Source organism: Bos taurus, chromosome 9, assembly GCF_002263795.3.
Source record: "Bos taurus isolate L1 Dominette 01449 registration number 42190680 breed Hereford chromosome 9, ARS-UCD2.0, whole genome shotgun sequence".
In the NCBI taxonomy this organism is placed as follows: Eukaryota; Metazoa; Chordata; class Mammalia; order Artiodactyla; family Bovidae; genus Bos; species Bos taurus.
In genome coordinates this window covers 39,588,190-39,614,029 of record NC_037336.1, presented here as the reverse complement: position 1 = coordinate 39,614,029, position 25,840 = coordinate 39,588,190, and the positions used below count along the sequence as shown (strand labels likewise).

Sequence of the window (25,840 nt, the reverse complement as noted above, 5' to 3'; positions counted from 1 at the left end):
CCTGTATGCAGGTCAGGAAGCAACAGTTCGAACTGGACATGGAACAACAGACGGGTTCCAAAAAGGAAAAGGAGTATATCAAGGCTGTATATTGTCACCCTGCTTATTTAACTTCTATGCAGAGTACATCATGAGAAACGCTGGGCTGGAAGAAGTACAAGCTGGAATCAAGATTGCTGGGAGAAATATCAATAACCTCAGATATGCAGATGACATCACCCTATGGCAGAAAGTGAAGAGGAACTCAAAAGCCTCTTGATGAAAGTGAAAGCGGAGAGTGAAAAAGTTGGCTTAAAGCTCAACACTCAGAAAACGAAGATCATGGCATCTGGTCCCATCATTTCATGGGAAATAGATAGAGAAACAGTGGAAACAGTGTCAGACTTTATTTTTCTGGACACCAAAATCACTGCAGATGGTGACTGCAGCCATGAAATTAGAAGACACTTACTCCTTGGAAGGAAAGTTATGACCAACCTAGATAGCATATTCAAAAGCAGAGACATTACTTTGCTAACAAAGGTCCGTCTAGTCAAGACTATGGTTTTTCCAGTGGTCATGTATGGATGTGAGAGTTGGACTGTGAAGAAAGCTGAGTGCCGAAGAATTGATGCTTTTGAACTGTGCTGCTGGAGAAGACTTTTGAGAATCTCTTAGACTGCAAGGAAATCCAACCAGTCCATCCTAAAGGAAATCAACCCTGAACATTCATTGGAAGGACTGATGCTGAAGCTGAAACTCCAATACTTTGGCCACTCGATGCGATGAACTGACTCATTTGAAAAGACCCTGATTCTGGGAAAGATCGAAGGCAGGAGGAGAAGGGGACGACAGAGGATGTGATAGTTGGCTGGCATCACCGACTCAATGGACATGAGTATGAGTAAACTCTGGGAGTTGGTGATGGACAGGGAAGCCTGGCGTGCTGCAGTCCATGGGGTTGCAAAGAGTCAGACGCAACTGAGCGCCTGAACTGAACTGATATATGTGTGTCCTGTTCAATCTCTGATGGCAGGGTTTGGAGAGATTGTTATTTTCTACTATATTATATATTTCCATAATGTTTGACTTTGTATGTTTTGGTATTGTTTGTAATTAGAGAAGCAGTATTTTTAATAAGAAAAAAAAATAATGCTGAGAGGAATAAAGGGTAGAAGAACAAGAGCCAATAAAAGAACTAGTGAAGGAGCATCCAAGGTAAGAAAACAAAGGTAGCATAGGCTTCTAGAAGCTAAGAGCTTAAAAAGGAAAAGATGGTCTTCAGGAACAGCAGAATGCAAGCTGAGAAGAGGCAACTTAGAGACAATCAGAAGGTCATTGGTGACTTAGAAAAAATAATTTCTGTGCATTTACAGAAGGTAGCTGCAGTAAATGAGACCCAAATAAGCGGGAAACAGGCAAAGGCAAATTTAGGTTTGGTGTTTTTTTTTTGCCATGCTCTGTGGCATGCAGGACCTTAGTTCCCTAACCAGGGATTGAATCTGGGCCCTCAGTAGTGAAAGTGTGGAATGCCTAGTAAAGGGAGATTTAGAGTACATTTTTCAAGGCCTTAGTGAGAATGGCAATCTCTGGGATATAACAGTTTTTAAAATTGTAAAAGTATCAAGTATTTATGTACCATTTGTTACATTATTTGCAGTTCCTAAAATTTGAGCTTAAATCCTTTAAAAAAAAAAAATAAAGAGGAAAGATAAAAATACAAGTATGTGACAAAGGAACAAAAATTGTTTCACATAAGAAATGAAAATGCCGATCCAGTGGTTAAGACTAGGCACTGCAGGGGACATGGGTTCAATTCCTCATGAGAGAACTAAGACCCCACACCACATGCCCTGCGGTGCAGTCAAAAAAAAAAAAAGACGAAATGAAAGTAGATTATGAGCTGCTGAATGGGAGAAAACCAGGAAGCCAGTCTTGATCACTGTTAGCTAACTCTGGTTAGAAGTTCTGTAGTTGTGCTATACGGAAACAGGGAATATGAACAGGAGCAGCACAGTGGAATGAGGATAAGGAGAGAGAGACAAGGATCTAGCGAGTTCTGAAGTCAGTAGAGAATGATTTTGACACGTCTGTTGGAAGCCCAGGGAAGCTGTGAGTGTGGGATCTCCATGTAGATAGAGCCTGAGATGAGGGCAGAAGTGGTGACATGGTTTGGGAGAGCAGTGACTGTCAGCTCTTTTGTACAGGCTAAGAAACCCAGAGTTTGGGCAGTATCCACAGAGAAGGGTTCCTGTAGTCAAGTTAAAATCTGGAATCGCAGAGGGAATCATTTTGAAATGCACACCTCTTAACTGGGATTAACTATCCCCTTCAGAATAGGTAAATAATTGTTAAGGTCATAAGATATTTGATGTTTGAAAATAACAACAAAATAATGTGATCACCCATGAAAATGCATTTAACCTAGGGAACTATCTTCAATATCCTGTCATAAATCATAATGGAAAAGAAAACAAAAATAAGATGCTTTTAACTTTTCAAAGCATTTTCACATCAATTTCCCTGGTTTTTTTTTTTAGGAGAATTACTCAAGAAATACAGGGCTGGGGGCACGTCTCAGAACAACTCCATCTAACCCTCAAGATTCCACACTCAGGTGTGTTTACAGATATTATGCTGAATTTTCAAAAGACTAACTTTGACAGTGATTAATTAACTGAAGGTATATGCTATTAAAAAAAAAACAAAGGAAACTGCAGCTCATGCACACACCCCCACACATAAACCTGAAAGAATGGAAAGAGGATACCAAAACGGTCCTGACCTAGTTACATTCCAATTAACACAGACGATGCTGTACTAAAACCCCTCTTCTTACTGTGAACACAAAATGCCAGCTGTGAAAGAAAGTGATACTGCTGGGTTTGCACACTTTAGTTACCATAGAAACAGTAAAAATGGCAGGAGTTGGAAACCTCGTATTTAACTTATCAGCAATAAAATTGGATAGACAAATCAAGGCTGCAGGGTTCATTTTAGTTAAATTGTATTTAAGAGGCAAAAGTCAGGGAAATAATGAGATAAACCATATGATTACTCAGAAATTTTTCTTGAAATATCTGCATTTTACAAGAATTTAGTTAATTGTTGAATGTACATTCATGATGTTTTACGTGTATCTTAGATAGGTTTTTTCCTTTTATAGAATCAATTGTTTTTCACAGGCTTAAGTTTATTTCAGTTAATTGGCACATCATGAATAGAACAGCCTAACAATATACAATTTATCCTATTAATTTGCTTTACATTCCCTACCCCAGGACATTTGGAACAAAAATAAGAAACCCACAAGATGACTCTCATCAGTACCAATAAAGAAGACAGAAAAACACAAACACAATTGTCTACAATCCTGAATGACAGGAAAAACCAATCAGATATCAATCAGACTAGTTTCTGAACAATGAACAGTGCTAGCCTAATATTAGTGGCTACAACTATTCTTTTCTTTAAATACAGAAGTGGCGCAACTCTCGTCACATCTGATACAGAAGTACGTTCCCAGGAGAAAATCCTCAGTTTATGTTCCTTTGTTTACACTGTTCTCCATTGTTCACCTTGAACAAACAAGATTCTGTGTTGCAACAAACAGGGCAAAAAAATGCTTTTTTTCTGAAATACAACACTCAATTGCTAGTAGCATCAGTCTTATCATACATTTACCCTTTAAAATAACTTGATAGTAATTGTTTTAAAAATATAGAGTATCTGATTATTGTGACTGCAACCTCCTAAAAAGCAGGGAAGATATTTCTGTCACCACTTTATGTATCTGTTGATTTGCTGGATGAATGAACAAATAAATGAATGAGTGAAAATTGCCAATGGTCAGTAATCATGGTCCTTTGATAGGCAAGTTCTACATTTTAAAGGAAACTGTAAGAAACTAGAATTAACACTTACCCTGAAATATGCCAAGCTCACTTCTGAACACACTTTTTAAGTCCTAATTTTACTTTATTCCAGGGTTTCAATAATCACTCATGGCCAATGATTCCAAAATCTGTTCCTCTGAGTCCCTATATATCTAGAGATATGTCAGCTGTATGCTGGTCATCTCCACAACCATCTCAGATTCAACATGTTCAAACTGAATTTTCCCTACCTCTCTGATGGTATCCCCCTTCTCAGTCACTCAGTCAACAAAAACAGAAGTCTGAGCACCTGTCCTTTATTCCTCAAATCTAATCAGTCCTCAGGTTTGATTATCTTACCTCCTAAAGATTTATCTACTATCTCCTCCTCTCTGGGCTTCCCTGGTGGCTCAGTGGTAAAGAATCCACCTGCAACGCAGGAGATGTAGGTTAGATCCCTGGGTCAGGAAGATCCCCTTGGGAAGCAAATGACAACCTGCTCCAGTATTCTTGTCTGGAAAATCCCATGGACAGAGGAACCTGGTAGGCTACAGTCCGTGGGGTTGCAAAGAGCTGGACAGGACTGAGCACACACACATGATCTATTATTAGCATCCCCAATCTGCCTGCAATACAGGAGACCTAGATTCGATCCCTGGGTTGGGAAGATCCCTTAGAGAAGGAAATGGCAACCCACTCCAGTATTCTTGCCTGGGAAATCCCATGGTCAGAGTGGCCTTCAGTCCATGGGGTAGCAAAGAGTCAGACACGAGTTAATGACTAAACCACCACATCTGTCCTTCATGCACTTACTTCTCTTCTCTATCGGTGGTAAAGAACCTGCCTGCTAAAACAGGAGACACAGGTTCAATCCCTGATCTGGGAAGACTCCACATGCCCCAGAGCAACTAAGCCTGTGCACCATAACCACTGGGGCTGTGCTCTAGAGCCCAGGAACCACAACTACTGAAGCCCCAGCATCTAGAACCTGGGTGTGCATGCGTGCGTGCTGAGTTGCTTCAGTTGTGTCTGACTCTTTGTGACTCCATGAACTGTAGCCCGCCATGCTCCTCTGTCCATGGGATTCTCCAGGCAAGAATACTGGAGTGGGTTGCCATGCCCTCCTCCAGGGGATCTTCCTGACCCCTTCCTGGCAGGTGGGCTCTTGACCACTAACGCTACCTATGTAGCCCCCTAGGGCCCATGCTCCACAACAAAAGACGCCACTGCGATGAGAAGCCTGCAGATGGCAACTAGAAAGTAGTTTCTCTCCCCCAAGTTAGAGAAAAGCCCGTGCAGCAATGAAAACCCAGCACAGCCTAAAAAAAAAAAATTTTTAAGTCTACTGTAATCTGGTGCCCACTTCTCCTTCCTCCTCTTTCACTACTTCTTGTTTTGCACCAGTAATATTAAAGTGCTCCCAGTTTCTTACCCCTGGAGAAGGAAATGGCAACCCACCCCAGTCTTCTTACCTGGAAAATCCCATGGATGGAGAAGCTTGGCGGGCCCCAGTCCATGGGGTCACAAAGAGTCAGACACGACTGAGTGACTAACAGTTTCTTACCCCATGCCCTTATTCATGCTGTCCCCTCTGCCTGGAATGCTCTCCCCACCCACGGCCCCCCAGTTCATTCTTATAAATTTCTCCTCATCGTTTCAGATTCAGCTCAGTGTGAGTCCTCCAGGAGAGCCCCTGGTTATGTATTCTTTTGTGCTCTCAGCATCTTGTACATAGCTGATCCCTGAATATACCTTATAATTTCTTTTTTAAAAGAAATTTCCTTTATGACTATCCATTTATGTGTATCTCCCCCTACCCCCATGCATTCATTAGGAAAGGGACTGTATTTCATCTGTGCCTGTAGTCTCAGTGCCCAGCCTACTGTCTGGAACACCTTAGAAGGATGAAATGTGTTTATAAAGCAAATACTCTAAATCTAAAAACCGGTACTTCTCCCACAGAAATCCAGGAAAATGGCATTAGGTTCCATAATTCTGTAAGTGTCATACTTTCAGTGTATTGTGGGTTAAATAGGCCTTTGTATTCAAGAGAACCTAACCACAATTTAAAGTGCCACTTCTAAGCAAAAATTCCTTCCCAGTTAGAAACTATGTATTTATAACAAGATGCAGGCGGTCTTAAAATGGGAGCAGTCTATAATATTAAATGCTATGATTAATTTCATTTTACTTTAAAATGGTCTAGAGGTAACGGGCATCCTTGTTAATTAAACCTTGGTATTCATGGTAAACAGCTGCCAACCCAGCACTGCAAGACAGTGAACAATGCACTTCTTTGTCTTTGCCTTTTAGGAGTGGTCACAGGCCTGAACAGCAGAGATAAGGTTTTCTTTTCTCTAACAAGAACCAATAAAAAGCAGCCTTTATAAAAAGCTTAATGCAAGACAAACACATGTATCCAGAAGGCTATTTACCTAAGTAACTTCAAGGTCACCAACAGTGTATAATCAAGATATATTCCACATTGACAGCAAGGCCAGGAAATAAAGCCACAAAGACATTCAGATGCTATCCTATTTATTAACTACTACAATCCATCTGCAGAGAAGCAACACTGGTAGAAAGTAGTTTTCTTTTTACATTTGTGACATTCATATTCAAATCAAAGAATTCAGTCTTATTACCTTGAGAAATTAAGAATGTCAGAGGTAGAAATTAAGAAGCTGAGCCCTCTCAGTTTACTCATGAAGAAATGCAAAGAAAACAAACAAACAAACAACACCTCCAACCTCAACTAAGTTCACTGTCCACACAGTGGCAGACCCAGGATTAGAACCCAAGTCTCTCAGTGGTGCGCTCTAGGCCAAGCTTATGAGAACAAAAGCACACGTGGCAAATGAACAATACTTAATTGGCTTGCAGCGCTCACCAAGAAAAGACTTCTACTCTGATGGTACTTAGGTAAAAATATAATCACACAAAATAACCATCATAAGTAATCTCCTAGTGAAATGAACCATCAGTCCTTAAATGTAAGATCCCTTCTTGATGAAGATACTGCCATTCCCAACAAGGGATCGGAATCATCCTGTATGTGTGTGTGTGTCAGTCACTCAGTTGTGTCCGACTCTTTCGAAACTCATGGACTATAACCCGCCAGGCTTCTCAGACCAGGGAATTCTCCAGGTAAGAGTACTGGAGTGGGTTGCCATTCCCTTCTCCAGGGGATCTTCCCAACTCAAGAATCAAAGCCAGGTCTTCTGCACTGCAGGTGGATTCTTTACCATCTGAGCCCCCAGGGAAGCCCTGAATCATCCTACAGTGCTGCTCAAATAGAATGTCAGTGGTGGGCAGGGGCTTTTGCACATGCCACACAACCACTCAACTCCTACCTCATCCTTTCCAGCTCAGCTCAAACACCAGTTTCAAAGAAGACTTTCTGACCTCCTGGATTAGGTCAGTTCACACCTTAAATCCTCTCAAAGCACTTTGATCTTTTCCTTTATTGAACTTACCACAGGTTTTTTTCAAATTATCATATATTTAGTCATGTGACTGTTTAATGTCTATTTCCCTCCTAGTCTAAAATCAGGTTTAGGAACCTTTCTTGTTCATTTTGCACACCACTGTATTCCCCACATCTACAACACAAGGACCAAAACAAATACTTGTGAGAGTTGCATGGTAGGTAGCAAGAATGAATAAATTAATGATCCTTGTTCTTCGCTCTTCCTCACAGATCAGAAGGTGAAGATGCCCTTTGCATGGGGCAGTTCTGACAGCAGCTGTTGAACCCTTGCTCTGGATGAAACACCCCAAATGAGCCGTGATATTGCCTGCGGTGGGCAGAATGGTGGCCTGCCCTCACCCCCAAAGATGTCCACGTCTTAATTCCAGAAGCCTGTAACTATGTTATATCACATGGCAAAAAGGAATTAAGGTAGCAAATAGAATAAGGTTGCTCAGGTGAGCCCAATGGAATCACAATAATCCTTAAATGTGGAAAGCAGGGAAGAATCAGCATCAGAGTGAAGCAATGAAAAGGACTCGACCAGCCATTGCTGGTTTCAAAGCTAAAAGGCAGTAAACCAAGATCAAAGAATGCAGGTGATCTCAAGAAGACAGGAAAGGCAAGAAAGCAGATTCTTCCCTAGGGTCTCCACAAAGAAACAAAGCCTTGCCAACACCTTGATTATTAGTTCAATGAGACCCATTTTGGATTTCTTAACTCTAAGAAACTTTGTGTGTCTTAAGCCACTAAATTTGTGGCAATTTGTTACAGCAGTAATAGGAAACTAATGCACTGAGTTTAATTTTATTTGGAAGCATAGTCTCAGTTGCCTCTCAAGAGTCTAGTCTTGACCAAAGTCAAGATCTGAAGGCTTGGAAGTGACCTACCTAATGAGAGCATCTGTATCTGTTCAATCCATAATATCAGGTGCAAACAGCTCTTAATAATGTTTATTGTGCTGTATTAAACTAAAACCTTTAGTTTACTTTGGTCTTTGAGAGCTACCCTGAATTTGCCACCGACTTAAAAGGTAAATGTCATTTGCTAACCCCTGTTGTTCCCACCCACTATTGGGTCTTTAAATCTTTCACAGCTAAATGATCAGGCCCTTCTTTGGTATCTGCATGCGTGTGTGCTAAGTCACTTCAGTTGTGTCCAATTCCTTGCAACTCTGTGGATTGCAGCCTGTCAGGTTCCTCTGTCCAGGGGATTCTCCAGGCAAGAATACTGGAGTGGGTTGCCATGCACTCCTCCAGGGGATCTTCTGGACCCAGGGATTGAACCTACATCTCTTACAATCCAGCCAGAGAAAGCAATGGCAACCCACTCCAGTACTCTTGCCTGGAAAATCCCATGGACAGAGGAACCTGGTAGGCTGCAGTCCATGGGTTGCTAAGAGTTGGATACGACTGAGTGATTTCACTTTTACTTTTCACTTTCATGCACTGGAGAAGGAAATGGCAACCCACTCCAGTGTTCTTGCCTGGAGAATCCCAGGGACAGGGGAGCCTGGTGGGCTGCCATCTCTGGGGTCGCACAGAGTCGGACACGACTGAAGTGACTTAGCATAGCATACAATCCAGCAGTTCCATTCCTAGGTATTTTTTCAGAAAAAAACAAAAACAGTAATTCAGAAAGATATCAGCACCCCTATGTTGAGTGCAGCATTATTTATAATAGCCAAGATATAGAAGCAACCTAAGTGTCCACTGATACACGGATAAAGAAGATGTGGTGTACACACGCACAAACCATGGAATATTACTCAAGTCACAAAAAAGAATAAAATCTTGCATTTCCAACAATATCAGTTAACCTGGAAGGTATTATGCTAAGTGAAGTAAATCAAAGACAAATACAAAATGATTTCATTTATATATGGAATATGAAAAGCAAAACAAATGAAAAAACATAACAAAACAGAAACAAACTCCAAGACACAGAGAACAAATGGGTGGCTTCCAGAGGGGAGGGGTGGGAGGGGATGAGTGAAATAGGTGAGGGAGATTAAGAGGCACAAACTTCCAGTCACAAAACAAATAAGTCATGGGAATGAAAGTAAATCATGGGGAATACAGTCAACATTTTATAATAACTTTGTATGGTGACTTCGGTCTTTGAAAACTGCCCTAAATTTGCTATTGACTTATTGTGATCATTTTGTGATGTATAGAAATATCAAATCATTATGTTGTGTACCTAGAACCAATGGAGTGTTGCAAGCCAATTATACTTCAATAAAAAAACAATAAAAAAAAGAATGCCCGTGGCAGTATATATATTTGTCCTAATTCATCAATTTGTAATTAAAATGGGTGCATTTTATTGTATACAAATTCTACTTCAATAAAAGTAATAAAACAGTATGCCTGAATTAATTCTTCAGTTTTAAACATAGGACTCAAAGTACTGCGGCTCCTTCTGTATGCCCTGGTTCCTCACCAGTTTCTGCCATGGCCGTCACTGTGGAAGATATCTTGACTATATACCCTTTTAGGGACTATGAAGTTAACTTGGCAAATAACCTTCTATATCATGTGTTTGTGAGTGTAGGCAATAAAACTATACTGAACTCAGCGATCATCAAAAGAATCTTGACCCTGAGCTGAAGCTCAAGAGGCCTTACAGGCCACTGAGAGTCAAACCATGTCCCCTTTGAAGCTGACCTTCTAAGAAGTGTGATTCTTAGTATGTATCACCTGCCTGTGCAACAGATGGTAGAGCATTACGCTCTCACTCAAACCGACAGATGTACGGGACTCTGCTGGAAACTCCAGTGACTAGGCTATGGGTATGGATGATGGAAAAACTGACATGCCAAAATGAATTGCAGCCCCACATCTAGAAAGCACTTCAATAATCTCTTCTTACATTTGTGAAATATGTGTGGCAGGATCCAGAGTATTGTAAGAAACATTCCCTTACCTATCTTCACAAGGGCTGTACAGAGGGAGCAGGACAGGAGTCACCGCACACAGATGGCGTCACCACAGTCAAAGGCCTTCAGACTGCCGTCAGGAGCAGCTGAGCCACTGACCGTGGAGGACTAGCTCTAAGGAATCAAAGGTCACCCACAAAAGCCCTAGTGTGAATCTTCAGTGTGACAAGATCTGTGACTATCCAGAATCACCTAAAATTACAGGTTAGAATAAACAGGCCACATTTAACTTTTTTCATTGTTAGCTCTGCATTCTGAAAGAAATTAGGGTGATTAAATCATATTAAAATAAATACTACTTTCTGTCACAATTCTTAATAAATCAAATGAAAAATAATAGTCATTTGATTAACATGGAATTGTTTGAATGAAAAGTTATGTGAAACACTAACTTTGATCTCATTTAAGCAAGTTTCTTGTATTCTTAAATACAAGACTTGGCAAAAAATATTAGCAATATTTAAATATAAACCAGATGAAACATGGCCTACCTTTTTTTTTAAATACCAAGAAGCATGTTTCACATATTTATAGTAGGGCTCTACTCTGTAAACCAGAAGGGACTAGGAAGAGCATCAGGCTAAAGGAATTCCAGAGAAGAAAGCAGTTAAAAGCAAGGGCAATACTGGATTGCTGATGATATTCAGAAGAATGTACGGAAGAAGCTTCTTCAGAAAATCAGGAATTCAGGAACTCTAGAGCTAACACTACAGACTCAACAGCCATGTAAAGCACCTATCACTGCCATTTCACAAATGAATAAACTAAGGCTTGAGGAGCAAGATTAACCATCTTAGAAATAATTTTTTTTTTAAATCTAGGATCTCAAAGCTCCCATACCATAAGACCAAAGCTAAAACTCTAAAACATTATCAAAATGCCTACAAAATGCTGAAATGATGGCTACAGTAAGATTTTAAGGGTTTCTTTGGAGTATAAACATTTCCCTTATCGGGCCCTGTTTAGCATAGGCAAAATTAAAGACTTTGATGCATCTCCTTGTCACACAAGATACAAGGAGAAGCTGTGAGGCACAGAGAGATTTTCTAGACAGTTCTCCAACAACCAAGCATTTAATACTTTAATCAAACTTTCACAAAGAAGAACAGCACAGCACTTTTTTTCCAGTTGAGTAGAAAACAGAAAGACATCTTTGATTTCATATATAGCACTTTCCTGTAATGATGTTCCTAAAGAGTCTTCAAATGCTCTTTTTGGCTAAAGGACTATATTTCACGCTGTCCTTTTACTGCTTGTCAGCTAGTTGGTAGAACTCAACAGCATGAACAACCTTGGAAAACAATGTTTTTGTCATCATTTAAGTTTTTCCTTGCATTTTTGCTATTGCTTTACATAAATGAGTGAAAAAGAAAAACAAACATAATAATAGGTACTAATATTAGTGATAAGAATATGCCTCAGACTGCATAACAAAGAAAGAACCTCTCAGTATGTTCAAAGTGAAAACTCCTGGATCTCAGTTGCACACACCCTCTAGGTTTACGTGGATTAAACTTGTGATCTAATAGCAGGGTGGGGAAAGAGTGATGGGAGAGGCGAGGAGGGCAAAAGTAAGGAATGTATACCAAATTCTGCAAGTAAATCACTGAAGAATGGAAGAGGGAAGGAATAATTGGTACTTTATAATGTTTCACTACTCTTTAGAACTAGAACTATCCTGAAATTCTAACTACGCAAGTAGCTTTTATACATGGAAGAGGCTGTATATGAAAGGAGGGGACTTTTTGCATTTTCTTTACTGTATTTTAACTAAATAAAAAGGACAATAACAGGATCCAAACATCATTTAAAAGCCTCTCAGACCTACGGTAGGCAGCTTCAGACATAGTTTCCAATCATCCCCACCCCCGGTACACACACTCTTATGTAGCTGTTCCTGTTGAATATGGCTGTGCCTGTGTCCTCAGCTGCCAAGTCATGTCCAGCTCTTTTGCAACCCCATAGACTGTAGCCCGTCAGGCTCCTCTGTCCATGGGATTTCCCAGGTAAGAATACCAGAGTAGGTAGTCATTTCCTCCTCCAAGGAATCTTTCCAACCTAGGGATTGAACCTGTGTCTCCTGCATTGGCAGGTGGGTTCTCTACTACCAAGCCACCAGGGAGGACAAACATGGGCTATGCCTAGTGACTTGTAATGAACAGAATACAGCAAAAATAATGAGCTGTCACTTTCACGATTAACTTAAGAAAACTGTGACTCTAATAGAATAAATGTCTTCAGGGCTATAACCGAGCCTACTGGTAGTTCAAGATGATAAAGAAGCTGCCTACAATGCAGGAGACCCAGGTTTCATCCCTGGGTCAGGAAGATCCCCTGGAGAAGGGAATGGCGACCCACTCCAGTATTCTTCCCTGGAGAATTTAACTGACAGAGGAGCCTGGTGGGCTTCAGTCCACGGGGTCAAAAAGAGTTGGACACAACTGAGTGAGTAATACTTTCACTTTCTAGGTCTGAAACGGAAGTAACTTTATACCAATCCAAAACTGTTCCATAGATGGTTAGTTAATAATAAAACTCTAAAGATTACAGGATGTAAAATTATTTTCTCCAACTGGATCTCACAAAAACTTGCACGTACCATGTTTGCATACCATATACTAGCTATTTGTGCCTGTGAACTTCAAATGACCCACTACTAGCCCACTATTGTGAAGAATAATTACCATATAAAACTCAAGTTAGAATTTTGCAATGGAACTGCCATATTTTTTAAAAGACAGAGCTAGGGTTAGAACCCTAGAGCATTCATTCAAACCCTTCATTTAATAAAGACCTAGCATTTATCATCTGCTAAGCACAGAGATATGAAGGGAAAAAAAAAAGTTTAACTTATAGTTCAGTTTATGCCGCTGATCCGGTAGCAAGATTCTGTAACAAAGGAGCCATAAATCCACTTAACAATACTACCATTTAGCCCACATTTCTCTACCTTTGCTAAAGAATAATGTGCAATTGCCAGATGCTTTGCTAAAATTCAAGTAACTTATGAGTACAAACATTACGCCAACACTAGGAATACAAAAATTAGTGAGATCTGATTCCTGCTCTCAAGAAGTTCATAATTTTGATAAAAAGATAAACTATATCCTGGCATTCTTCCAGGCTACCAGAATAATAATGTCATAAAAATGAGTCATCCTATAGTTCATCTTCTTACTCTTGGCAATATCCTGTTGTAAAATTAAAATACATCTTTCCTCCCTTGGTGTTTACAACTTCCATATATTTATAGACTTATGTCTCTATTTTACTGTCTCTTTGCTAAGTTGAATACATTTAGCTCCTTTTCTCTTAAAACAATTTCTCAATGTAAGTAACACTTTTGATGACTTTATTTAAATTCTCTATTTCTGTATTACATTCTAGGACCCAAATGACATAATTATTTTTCCAGATATGCATTCAATCACAATGAAAAACATCAACCCCACTGATGTACTTCTATGTGTGAAGTCCAAAACACTGATTTTTATTTACTTTTTTAATTTGTTGAGATATACCTTTACACTGCAGTTTTATATTTACTCTAACACTTTTAATTGTATGAATTTCCTACATTTCTCACACAAAATTAAAATTTAGAGATGGTACACACTCTGAAACAGTTGTGACTAACAGTATAAACCCAAATTTCCTACAGTAGTAGGAAATGAAGCATTTAAAAAACCTACTCATTGACTAAAACTGCAACTCTACTCTTAAGCTCATACAAAAAAACAGTTTTTCAAAAGTCTCCATCATATCCCTTTTAACCATATTCATATTTCTATATCTACTGCAGAATGTATCTATAAAGTAAACATATGGTTTTAAATCTATTCCAGAAAATTTTTTGGCAAAACCATGACAGTACAACAATATGGTCCAGATAGCAGGCCTCACAATCAGTAAAAGAACTAAGGAGGCTACCAAAGACTCTATTCTTACTGGTTTAAAGCTTCAAATCTTGTTAGAGTTACTTATTTAAGGAGGAGAGGCACTAGGGGACTGTACAGGTAAAATATAAACAAATATTATACTCGGTCAGAACCACATTCAGAACACGAATTCAATACTGTGTCCATGCTAATACAGACAGCCAATAATGGCACAATGGCACATGAAAAGAGGCTTCACATCTCTAATTATTAGAGAAATGCAAATCAAAACTACAGTGAGGTACCATCTCATACCAGTCAGAATGGCCATGATTAAAAAGCCTACAAATAACAAATGCTGAAGAGGATGCAGAGAAAAGGGAATCCTCCTACACTGTTGGTGGGAATGTGAGTTGGTGCAGTTACTATGGAAAACAGTATGGAGATTCCTTAAAAACTGAAAATAGTGTTATCATATGACCCAGCAATCCAACTTCTGGAAATTACAGTTTTGTCTGGATATATTCCTGGATATATATCCAGACAAAACTGTAATTCAAAAAGATATATGCACACCTATGTTCACAGCAGCACTATTCACAACAGCCAAGACATGGAAACAACCTAAAAGCCCACTGACAAGAAGAAGAGATAGATAAGATGTGGCACATATATACAATGGAATACCACTCAGCCATAAAAAAGGAAACACCAATGCCATCTGCAGCAACATGGATGCCACTAGAGGCTATCATACTAAGTGAAATTAAGTCAGAAAGAGAAAGACAAACATGGCATTATATCCCTTGTATGCAGAATCTAAAATATGAAACAAATGAACCTAACTATGAAACAAAAGCAGTTTCACAGACATACAGAACAGACTTGTGGTTGCCAAGGGGAAGAGGGTTGGGGGAAGGATGGAATGGGAGGCTGGGGTTAGCAGATGAAAGCTATTCTACGTAAAATGGATAAACAATAAGGTCCTACAGCACAGGGAACATATTCAATATCCTATGATAAACCATAAAGGAAAAGAATACTAAAAAAAAGTGTATGTGTAGCTGAATCACCTTGTTGTACAGCAGAAATTAACACTGCAAATCAACTATAATTCACTAATATATATAATATATATATTGAGTGTATATGTATGTATATATATGTATGTGTGTGTGTGTATCTAGTCCATGCTATGTAAGAGGTAATAATAATCAGTGGTGGCTTCTTTAATAGGGAATAATAATTTAATCAGGAAAAAAACCCTTAATTCTGTTGCTTACAAACTTTCAGTACTTAAAAACAAACGAACTCCCTAGCCTGATATTTAGGGGCTTCCTCAATCAGGCTCCAACTCCTATCTTCCTAGCCTGACTTCATACTACCCTAATTCAGCTTATCCATTTCTGAACCTGACAGAAATACACATTCTTTCTGAGATAATTCAAGTGCTTTCTCCCCGCAGAAATGTCACATCCAACACTCCAACAGGTTACCCTCGTCTCCCAAATCTCTCTTTAAATTCTAAATGGCACCCTCTGAACCTTTCCCTTATCCCCCCATTCAGAACCTCTTTTAACCTTGAGTAGCATTTAGTCTGTACTTCTCACATTGCCATGATCACAATCTCTCTCATCTGTCTTGTAGTATAATTGTTTGCGTACATGTTATATTTCTTCTCTCAAACTAAATTCCTAAGAAGGTCTTGATATAGTTATGTTTGTACTGTCCTCACCAGTCCATGCTTTGCACATATTAATACAAGGAAATAAAAAACATGCTGTAATAATCAATATTCTTACTGATACTCATTCATTAAGGAAATATTTGGTGCTGCTGCTAAGTCACTTCAGTCATGTCCGACTCTGTGCAACCCCATAGATGGCAGCCCACTAGGCTCCTCTGTCCCTGGGATTCTCCAGGCAAGAATACTGGAGTGGGTTGCCATTTTCTTCTCCAATGCATGAAAGTGAAAAGTGAAAGTGAAGTGGCTCAGTCGCATCCGACTCTTAGCGACCCCATGGACTGCAGCCTACCAGGCTCCTCTGTCCATGGGATTTTCCAGGCAAGAGTACTGGAGTGGGGTGCCATTGCCTTCTCCAAAGGAAATTTTCACTCAGTATCTACTGTATACCGGAGCAGTAGTATACCAAAATGAACCACTGACCCCACTCTCTCAATAACTTTATGGCCTAGAACATCTTCTAGACATCTATATAAATTACTATAGTGCTAACAGACAAATGCCAGAAGAGGAGCAAAGATGAAGTATAACAGTAACCAACAAGGAGGACAGATTATTTTCAAGTAGGGATGGATATGAGGATAAGTTTAACATTTGTGCAAGTTCTGAAGAACAGGTAATATCTGAATATGTAGAGACAGGGTAAAGTGTTTTAAGACAAGAGAAATAAATGCCACTGAGGCAGGAAATCTCAGGAGGATCTAAAGAATCATCAGTAGTTCATCCGTATACTGCATGTGAGAGATTATAGGGATATCGGAGAAAAACTTTAAAGGCAGCTATAGGTATACCTGACAAGACCTCAGAAGCCAAAAAAGGAATGAGAGCTTTAGTCTCTAAGCAGTGAGGAACTGTTTCAAAGTTCCTGAGCAGGGACTGAGTAATTATTCTAAAGGTCTACAGTGAACTGGAAGGGAAAAGGATGGTTGACAAGGAGACAAGAGGCTAGCACCATCCCACGAGAAAAGGATAGTAAAGGCCTGAACTAGGAATGAGGCACTAGGAATGGAAACAGAGGAATGGAAGAGAGATTTCAGTGGGGAGACTGGCAGGACCAGACACGTTCCAGATGTGGAGTACAAGGGCCTGCAAGTGGTAAAAGAAGTTTCTAGGCTAGAAGGAGGGTTGTGCCATCACCAGGATGTCTGTAAGTATTAGTCGCTCAGTGTGTCTGACTCTGCAACCCCATGGACTGTAGCCCACTAGGCTCCTCGGTCTATGAAACTCTCCAGGCAAGAAGACTGGACCGCGTAGCCTTTCCTTCTCCAGGGGATCTTCCCAATGCAGGGATCGAACCCGGATCTCCTGCATTGTGGGCAGATTCTTTATCATCTGAGTCATCAGGATAGAGGACATTAAAGCAGCAGCAAGTTTGGGTGGGTGAAAACTGAATCCTGGTGATATCAGGTTTTAGTACTACTGGATATGCAGGTAGTGCCATCACAAATAAAATGTGTTGAACTATCCTATTTAGAAAAAATATAAAATTTTATGAAAAAAGAGTTGAGATTAATCTTCATTAAAGCTACAGTTCATGGGGCTGCCAAGAGTTGGACAGGACTGAGCGACTAACACACTAACACCACATCCTATTTAGAAGAAATATACAATTTTATGAAAAAAGAGTTGAGATTAATCTTCAGCAAAGGATTCTGATAAATGATTCAAACATGAATATGACCTCAAAAATATAACTCACATAGGCTATATTAAGTAGCAAATTAAAATCTAAAACCATTTATGAAGGAGGGTTTGACCTAGAACTTCATGTACCCAAGAATTATTTTCATACATGCTGATTCACAGGTAATAGTAAAGCAGATACGTGGAACGCAATGAGAACCTCAGTTTAAAATTATGAGGTGAAATGCTTCTGTTGAAATGGTAAATGCAGCTCTGTGCTGCCATTTGGCCCCAATTTAACTTAAATGCCATATCACGAGATGCTCAAGTCAGAAGACTAGGTCTAAGTGGCAAGGTACCATTCCTTTCTATAATAAATACTTCCTCTCAATTATAAGAACTGAGTCGACTTAGATTTATCCCTACTATATCCCTAGAATCTCCAAAAGCCTAAGCAAAATAAAACTTCCAATTAGAAACTCATGGGTATTACAGCTATTCAGCACCCATATTTCTTAAGAACAAACAAAAGAATTTCATCAACATAAACTAAATTTAGATAACAATGAAAAGATGTGTAACATATAATTTGATGTTAATAAATTTTTGTTATGTGTGTGCTGAGTAAAAAAGTAAAATCAAATATTTGAATTGTGGTTAATACGCCTAATAAGTATATTTCCCCTGTTAGATTTATTCATTTACTTAATTCTACTTACTGGATACAATGTCATTATTTCAGTTTAGCTTTGAAAACAATACGAACTCGGTCTTTAATTATTAACATTTTTACTAAAAGTAAGCAAAATTATGAAAAACAAATGGATTAAAAGGTATTTGTTTTACATACAGCCATCTCATGAAGATTATGCAGGTCATTTGTTAAAAACCACATTGACATTTTACAGTTGTGTGTCAATGCAAGGAAAGAACATACACTAAAAGTTAATAATGGTAATCTTTTGATCATAGGCTTATGGGTGATTTTTATTTCCTTCTTTTTGCGCATTTTCAAATTTTTATATAATTAATGTTCATCATAACTGTACCAAGAAGAAAACTTATTTTTATAAGGAGAGAAGAAAACATTGATCAATTTAAAAGAAACATACTTACCAGATCTCTGTGAAGCACCCAATTTGCATGGAGGTAATGGATCCCATCAAGAATCTGGTAAAGTAATGATTTAACCATAGATCTTGGCAACTGCATGGGCTTTTTATTTGCTTTTGATGCACGGTGAAACTTAATAATATGCTAAAAATTAGAAAATATATATTAGAGTAACATAGTCTTTGCCTATGTCAACAAAACACAATAAAGGCTGCAATAAGTACATTTTAAGATTACGTATTAAGGGCCAATAATAACACAAAGAAAAATAAATAATAAGCTCAAACCAAAACAGAATCTATATTGAGGGTGAATGTGAGATTATTAATGTGGTTGTTGTGATGACTTACTGAAACCATTAAGATTTGCATTAAGTAAAACCAAGAAGTAAAAAGGGTTTATAATTTAAAACCTGCCTTAAAATAGCATTAATTGTATTCTCTACTGACAGAAAGGGAAAAAAACTCTGTAAATCTTTACTGTTCTATAAAATAAAGTTAGTACTTAGTGCATTTGGGTAACATTACTGACTGCATGTATATCAGAATTATTGGAAAGTTCCACCTTACATAATGAAATTAGGATCTAGTCTTAGTAGTCAATAGTAAATAGCAAATCACTAGACACAAGCAGGAAGAGAAAAATGGGGAACTCAATTGCATTGAAATAAATATAAACTGAATCATCATATCCAAATTTTTATGTACACATGTTATATTGTGGAAGGGGAAGAAATTCCATCTGCCCCCTGCACTCCCACATCCACCTCCATCTCCATCCAACATTTGCCCAAAACATGCCAACATGGGTACTAGATATCCGTGACAGAAGAGGTTCTTGTCAATATCTGCTATAAGGAAATTTCTTTCAAGACCTATTAGTCTGTTAAAGTTATTCTTGAAAAGAGTTATAATTTATAAAAATGACAAACCACATTCTATTGAATCAAAATTTAATTATCCAAAGTTTGAACTTACCGCCAAGTTTGAATTTGTTTTTTACTTTTGGGAGGTCCTGGGATAAAATGTTTAAATGACTTGATTCCTAATTTTAAACATGTGAAATTAGAATTTTTGGCTTCTTTTATATATTGTTTTAAAAAAAAACCCTAATATTTGCAGACCTGTACATATTTATTTGGTGGGGTGAATTTTAAATGGCAAAATGCTGCAAGAGAGGACCTTCACTTAGAGAGGAAAACTATTCACAAGCACATGACTGTTAAATATGAACAGTTAAATATGTGTACAGTGCAAAAGAAAGTAATTTCCCTAGAACATATTAGGAAACTGCCATTCATTACCTAAAACTACAATCTCCCACTCAGGAACATTTTTTGAAGTGAAATTTCTGAATGTGACAAATACTATAAAACAGGATGTTAGTGTTTATTGCTCTAATTCTTTTAAATCAAAATTTACCTTTAGCATATTTATTTTGAAACTATGGTCAACAGAGCAAGTTTTCCTTTCTGTACATTAGCAGTATGGAGCACATACATTTATTCTTCATACCTATATAAAATTATTATCCTAAAAATAAAGTGAGTTTAGACTTACCCATAAATCATGTTCTGCATAATCAAACAGCAGCCACACCTTCCTGTCACTGTGAGAAAGGAACACCTTCTGCAGGGCGATCACATTAGGGTGCTTCAATTCTCGCAAAAGCTGAAGGCAAGAGGAAGAGAAGGGTCAGTATTCTGTTAGCAGAGAATAATGTACTCCCATAACTTCAAAGTGAAATTTTTGAAAATTTAGACAATCCAGATAACTAGCGTTAAAAAAAAAAAAAAAGCAACACCATCACCCAAATACCATAACTTAGAGATAAACTCTGTCCACATCTTGGTACATCTCTTTCCAATCCTTTCTCTGTAATATGTATGTTTGGAAAACGGGATCCTTTTACATGGTAAGATGTAAAATAGTAAACAAAAGTAATACCATATTGCTAAATAATGAAGTGTATTTTGGCATGTGTGTAATTTTTTTTTTTTAAACTACAGGAAAGGCTGCTAGGGAAGCAGGAATACTGTTTATATCCACTCCAGCATAGTATGTGCTCAATTTGACAAAAGGCAGAAAGATATTTAACAATCCCTAACTAACTTACCCATGCCGAGAACATGAGACAGGTTTTACAGAAGAGTACTGAGCGTAAAAGAATGAGTCTCAAACCCACTGATAAAACTGGTATGAAAAAGAGGTCCTATAAACAGAGAAACGACTAGGCCTTTCACAAAGCAGAAAGCTTCAAGCTGGACTCTGATAATAAGAAGGAAAGACAGACCATATCAGCAAGTGAAAACTTAGTTCTTGGCCCATAACAGGCAGTTGCTTGATAAAATGTTTATCAACAATAACATTAGCTGTTCAAGGTGGAAGTCTTCTAAATATGCCCACCTCACACTGTCCTTAACCAGGGTTCAGACTTAATAGGTATAAACACACTCAATTGGTTAAACACTTCAAATGCCTTTTAAATGTAAAGCTCCGTGGAAAATACACAAAGGAAGAGGGGACAAAGCTCCTACTGAATAATTTCTATGCGCAAGGTGATTGCATGTACCTGTTTTTTCTCTCACTTAATCCTTCCAACAACCCTATGATGCACACAGAAGCTCGGGTTCAGTGTAAAAAAATAACTTGACCAAAGTCAAACATTAGAAAGAGAAGAGCTTTGGATTTAAATAGTTCTGCCTGATTCCAAAGTCCATGCTTTTTCCAGTTCAGCTAAAGTCCTTGTCATCTGTTCCCACAATGTAGAAGGGAAGACAGACATACAAACAGATCAACGAGGCAGAGAAAAATATTAGAGAGTTTGACTTTATTAAATGTCTACCCAGAGTATGTCCTCTTTCCTGCCCGCAGGGGAAAGGAAGGTAAAACACTTCTGTACCTAAACCAAGCTCCCAAAACACCAAACACTGGCACAGACCCCTGAACCCTGGACTCCATCTGTCTGGGGGAGGGTATGTCACATGTAGCAGTATTTAATCAACACCTCTAAAAAATTAGGGTTTTTTGTGACTACAAATTATTGATCTCTCTACAGTGAATCCACCTTAAGTTCCATGTTTAAACATTATTTCGAATAGGTAATACATCTACACAGTTCAAAAATCAAATGTACGTTAAAGGAAACACATTGAAATGCCTCATCACCACTCCTTCCCCAAGGGACCACAGGCTGGCCTCCCTCCTAGAAGGAACTTTTTTTAGTTGCTTGGTGAGTCTTCCAACTATTTATGCAAATGAAAGCAAGTATGAATATTTACACAAAAGATAGCACTTATGTTTTACTTTCTTATAAATCTTTCATTATTCAGCACAGTATTAGTTTATAGAAACCTTTCTGGTTCTTTCTTACAACGCCAAGGTATTTCCAGGTCACTTTTTCGTGGTAAAATATACATAAAATTTACCATTCTAACTATTTTTAAGTGTGTAGCTCAGTGGCATTAAGTACACTGTGTTTCAGAACCGCCACTCTATCCCTTCTCTAGAGCCTTTTCTAGAGAAGAAAAGGCTGGAACTCTGTCCCATGACACACGGTATCTCCCATTCCCATCTCCTCCGGTTCTGCTTTCTGTCTCTAGAAATCTGACGATGCCAAGTACTTCATATAAATGCAATTGTTCAGTATTTGTTCTTTTGTGTCTGGCTTCCTTCACTTCACGTGTCTTCAAGATTCATCCATGTTGTATGGATGTATCCATGTAGGAAAGAATTCCCTTTCTTTTTAAGGGTACATATTAATAATATTTCATTGTATGCATATACCACCTTTGCTTATTCATGCATCCCTCCCATCACCCTATGGACATTTGGGTTGATTTCACCTTTGGTTATTATGAATAACACTGCCTTGAAGACTGATATACAAACATCTATTTGAGTCTTTGCTTTCAATTTTTTAAATATACTCAAAAAGTAGAATTGCTGGATCCTATAGTAATTTTATATTTGATTTTTTTTTTTAGCAATTGCCATTCAGGTTACCTTTTCTATGAAATACAGGAGGGAAGAGGGTAAAGTTTGCAACACCATGCATTTACTAGAAAATTTCCCCTAATCCCCAAAATTGCACTGTATAGCAATATACACTTGCAATTTCTGCATACCTATTACACTTTTTCTACCCTTCCAGTCTTTTTTTTGGCAGGGGGCATGTGACATGGTATTTGGGATCTTAGTTCCCTGACTGGGGATTGAACCCATAAGCACTGCAATGAAAGCGTGCAGTCCTAAACACTGTACCACCAGAGAATTCCAACCCTACAGGTCTTTATAAATCACTAAATATCAATGTGAAGGCAAGCAAAGAGTAAGAAATAGCAAACTATGTTTGTTTTATTCCCTTTCCGCATTCATTTTTCACTCTACAATCAGAATGGTGTTTCAAAATACAGACTACAAGCATAAAAAAGAAGGAAATTTTGCCATTTGCAGCAACATGAATGGACTTGGAGGGCATTATGCTAAGTGAAATAAGTCAGAGAAAGACAAATACTGTATGCATCACTTACACGTGGAAGCTAAAAAATACAACAAACTAGTAAACATAACAAAAAGAAGCAGACTCACAGGTAAAGAGAATAACTAGTGGTAGCCAATGGAGGGGGCGGTCAATATAGGGATACGGGATTAAGAGGCACAAATTATTAGGTGCAAAATAAGCTACAAGGATGTATTGTACAACACGGAGGATGCAGCCAAAATTTTATAATGACTATAAATGGAGTATAACCTTTTAAAATTGTGAATCACTATACTGTACACTGGTAACCTATATAATATTGTACATCAATCATACAGCAATAAAAAAAATACAAAACTGATCATCTCTGTCACTAGGGACAGAACTGAGGAATTAAAGCAAGCAATAAGGCAAAGGCCAAATAATGAGGAGGCTTACAGGCCATGCAGAACTGTCACAGTTCTCCAGTGAGGAGAGGTTCTACAGTGAGGTTCTCCAGTATCACTAGAAACATGCTGGGTGCAGTGGGTTAGGGGAGAAGCCAGCTGATATAAAAGGTACCACGCTGTGACTTTCTTCTGTGTATGTCTGATGGCTGGGCCACTGAACAAGCGACTCTGAGGGTGATGGAGTTTAGGATGACTCAGATATGACTTTACCGAATTATGTGTACTTGATGTATAGTTGTATTGATATACTTTTATACTGTTTTAACTTTACATCTGCCTCCCCTGGTAGACCATAAGCTCCTTGAGGGCAAAGACAATTTTAAATTTATCTCTACAGGAACTAGCACAAGGTATGGCATGTAGAAGGAGCTTTTCTAAGTGATCTCATCCAGTTTGGAAGTTTTAAATGTCACCTATACACATTAACTCCCAAACGTTTATTTCTAGTCAACGCATATTCCCTGAAGTCCAGCTATGTATATATATCTAAAATGCCTCAACATCTCTACTTGAACATCTGAAAGTCACACTGAGGTTGTCATCTTCACCTCTCCTGCCCTCTACCCCAACTGCTCTTCCCCAGCCTCAGTTAATAGCAACTCCATCATTCCAGTTACTCAGGCAAAAGTTCTCAATCCTCCTCAGGTCTTTTCTGGTCCTTCTATTTAAAATTACAACCACCCCTCTGCTTCTTTATTTTTATGCAAAGTATTATCACTACTGAACATAGCATATAGCTCTATATCCCTTAGGTATAATTCTAGAGAGCTTAGAAAACCAAAAGTTTTCTAGTAACTCGGGTAGGAAAAAAATTTTTACACTTCAATGGAGAAAAAGAAAGGCACATTCTTTCAGGTTATCTGATTCTGATGCTATGGAAGCTATTGTACAACTCTATACATTATAGATAACTGATGATAACACAGAATAATTCTTGCTTATCTACATTCACTCTCGTGGAAGATGTTAAAGTTACCTTAAATTGGACATCATTTTAATATTCCTGATCTACAAATTTATCTATCCTATACTCTTCTTTGTATGCTCAGTCACTTCAGTTATGTCTGAGGCTTTGTGATCCTATGGACTATAACCTGCCAGGCTCCTCTCCATGGGATTCTCCAGGCAAGAATACTGGAGTGGGTTGCTATTTCCTCCTCCAGGGGATCTTCCAAGCCCAGGGATTGAACCCACATCTCTTATGTCTCCTGCATTAGCAGGCAGGTTCTTTCCCACCAGCACTACCTGGGAAGCCCACAGATTCTTCTTTGAACAGGTTATAATTCTACTAGGTTCCTTCATTTAGTAAGTTACATAAAATCTTTAAAATGTGCTCATTTTATATCAGTCATAATTTTATCTGCTTTGAAAACTATTCTTTAATATTCATTTCACAGAAGTATCTCATTAGCAATAACATGAAGCTGCTATAGTCTTTATTTATCCAACTGAGTGCAAATGCTCATTCTTTTAATATGAAAGAGAAACTACTAGATTTGATTGGTGCATCAGAATTCCCCCTGGTATTAGGTAATATATATACACATACACACACACAATATTATCTTTCTAGAATTAAAAAAAAAAACTATTGAAAATACATCTGTTCACAAGGCTTCATTTAAGGAGTAGGGGACCTAGGTATTGTTTATTTATTTTATATTATTTATTGTGTGTCTCTCTCCATTAATATACAAGCTCCAAGAAGGCAAAGTTTCTGCTGGTTTTATATTCCTAGGGCTTAATATGGTCATGAGCACACAGTAAGTACTCAATAAATATTTGTTGAAAGAATTAAATCTACTGAATGTACCTGATTCTTACAAAAATCAAGCAGTAAGTAGCTTGGAATATTATAAAACGTTGCTATCTTTTCAAAAGGCATTTTGAATGATTTTGTCTTTTTAATAAGTTGACTAGACTATGTCTAACATAGTTCTTCTAGGGACTCAAACTTTCCACAAGCTACATTTACTTTAGGCTTAAAAAGGAATTGTTCTCTCAACTAGCACCCACTCTTAGCAAAAGTATAAGGGTGCTGGCTTGATGTAAAGAACAGAAACATAGCTCTTAATGGCTCAGGGTGAGATATTTAACCTGGTATAGAATTGGAAAAGCAAAGGGGTACTATGAGGGTATTCCTTAAAAGGGCTGTGAATGCAATAAATGCTACAAAATCCTGAAGAAAATGATACAAAGAACAGGAAACAAAGGAAGACACTTGAGGAATTGAAACAGCTTGATCAAATCAGTGATTACTTCCAAGGCTAGCAAAAAATAAATATGC

At 38.2% G+C, this 25,840-nt stretch overlaps 1 protein-coding gene and 1 long non-coding RNA gene across 3 annotated transcripts in view; one reads left to right on the top strand and one right to left on the bottom strand.

Moving 5' to 3' along the window:
- The window catches only part of CDK19 (cyclin dependent kinase 19), a 169,768-nt gene that overhangs the window by 33,658 nt on the left and 110,270 nt on the right, over positions 1–25,840 (bottom strand). For both annotated transcript variants that reach the window (NM_001205707.1, XM_005210778.5), the window contains 2 exons: positions 20,182–20,292; positions 18,626–18,766 (listed from right to left, as the gene is read on the bottom strand). In NM_001205707.1, coding sequence (NP_001192636.1) covers positions 18,626–18,766; positions 20,182–20,292 — 252 coding nt within the window. The remainder of the gene's footprint in view (positions 1–18,625; positions 18,767–20,181; positions 20,293–25,840) is intronic.
- LOC112448039 (uncharacterized) lies at positions 1,528–9,410 on the top strand. Its single transcript, XR_003036367.2, has 2 exons — positions 1,528–2,596; positions 7,555–9,410. It is a non-coding gene; the product is annotated as an uncharacterized lncRNA (long non-coding RNA).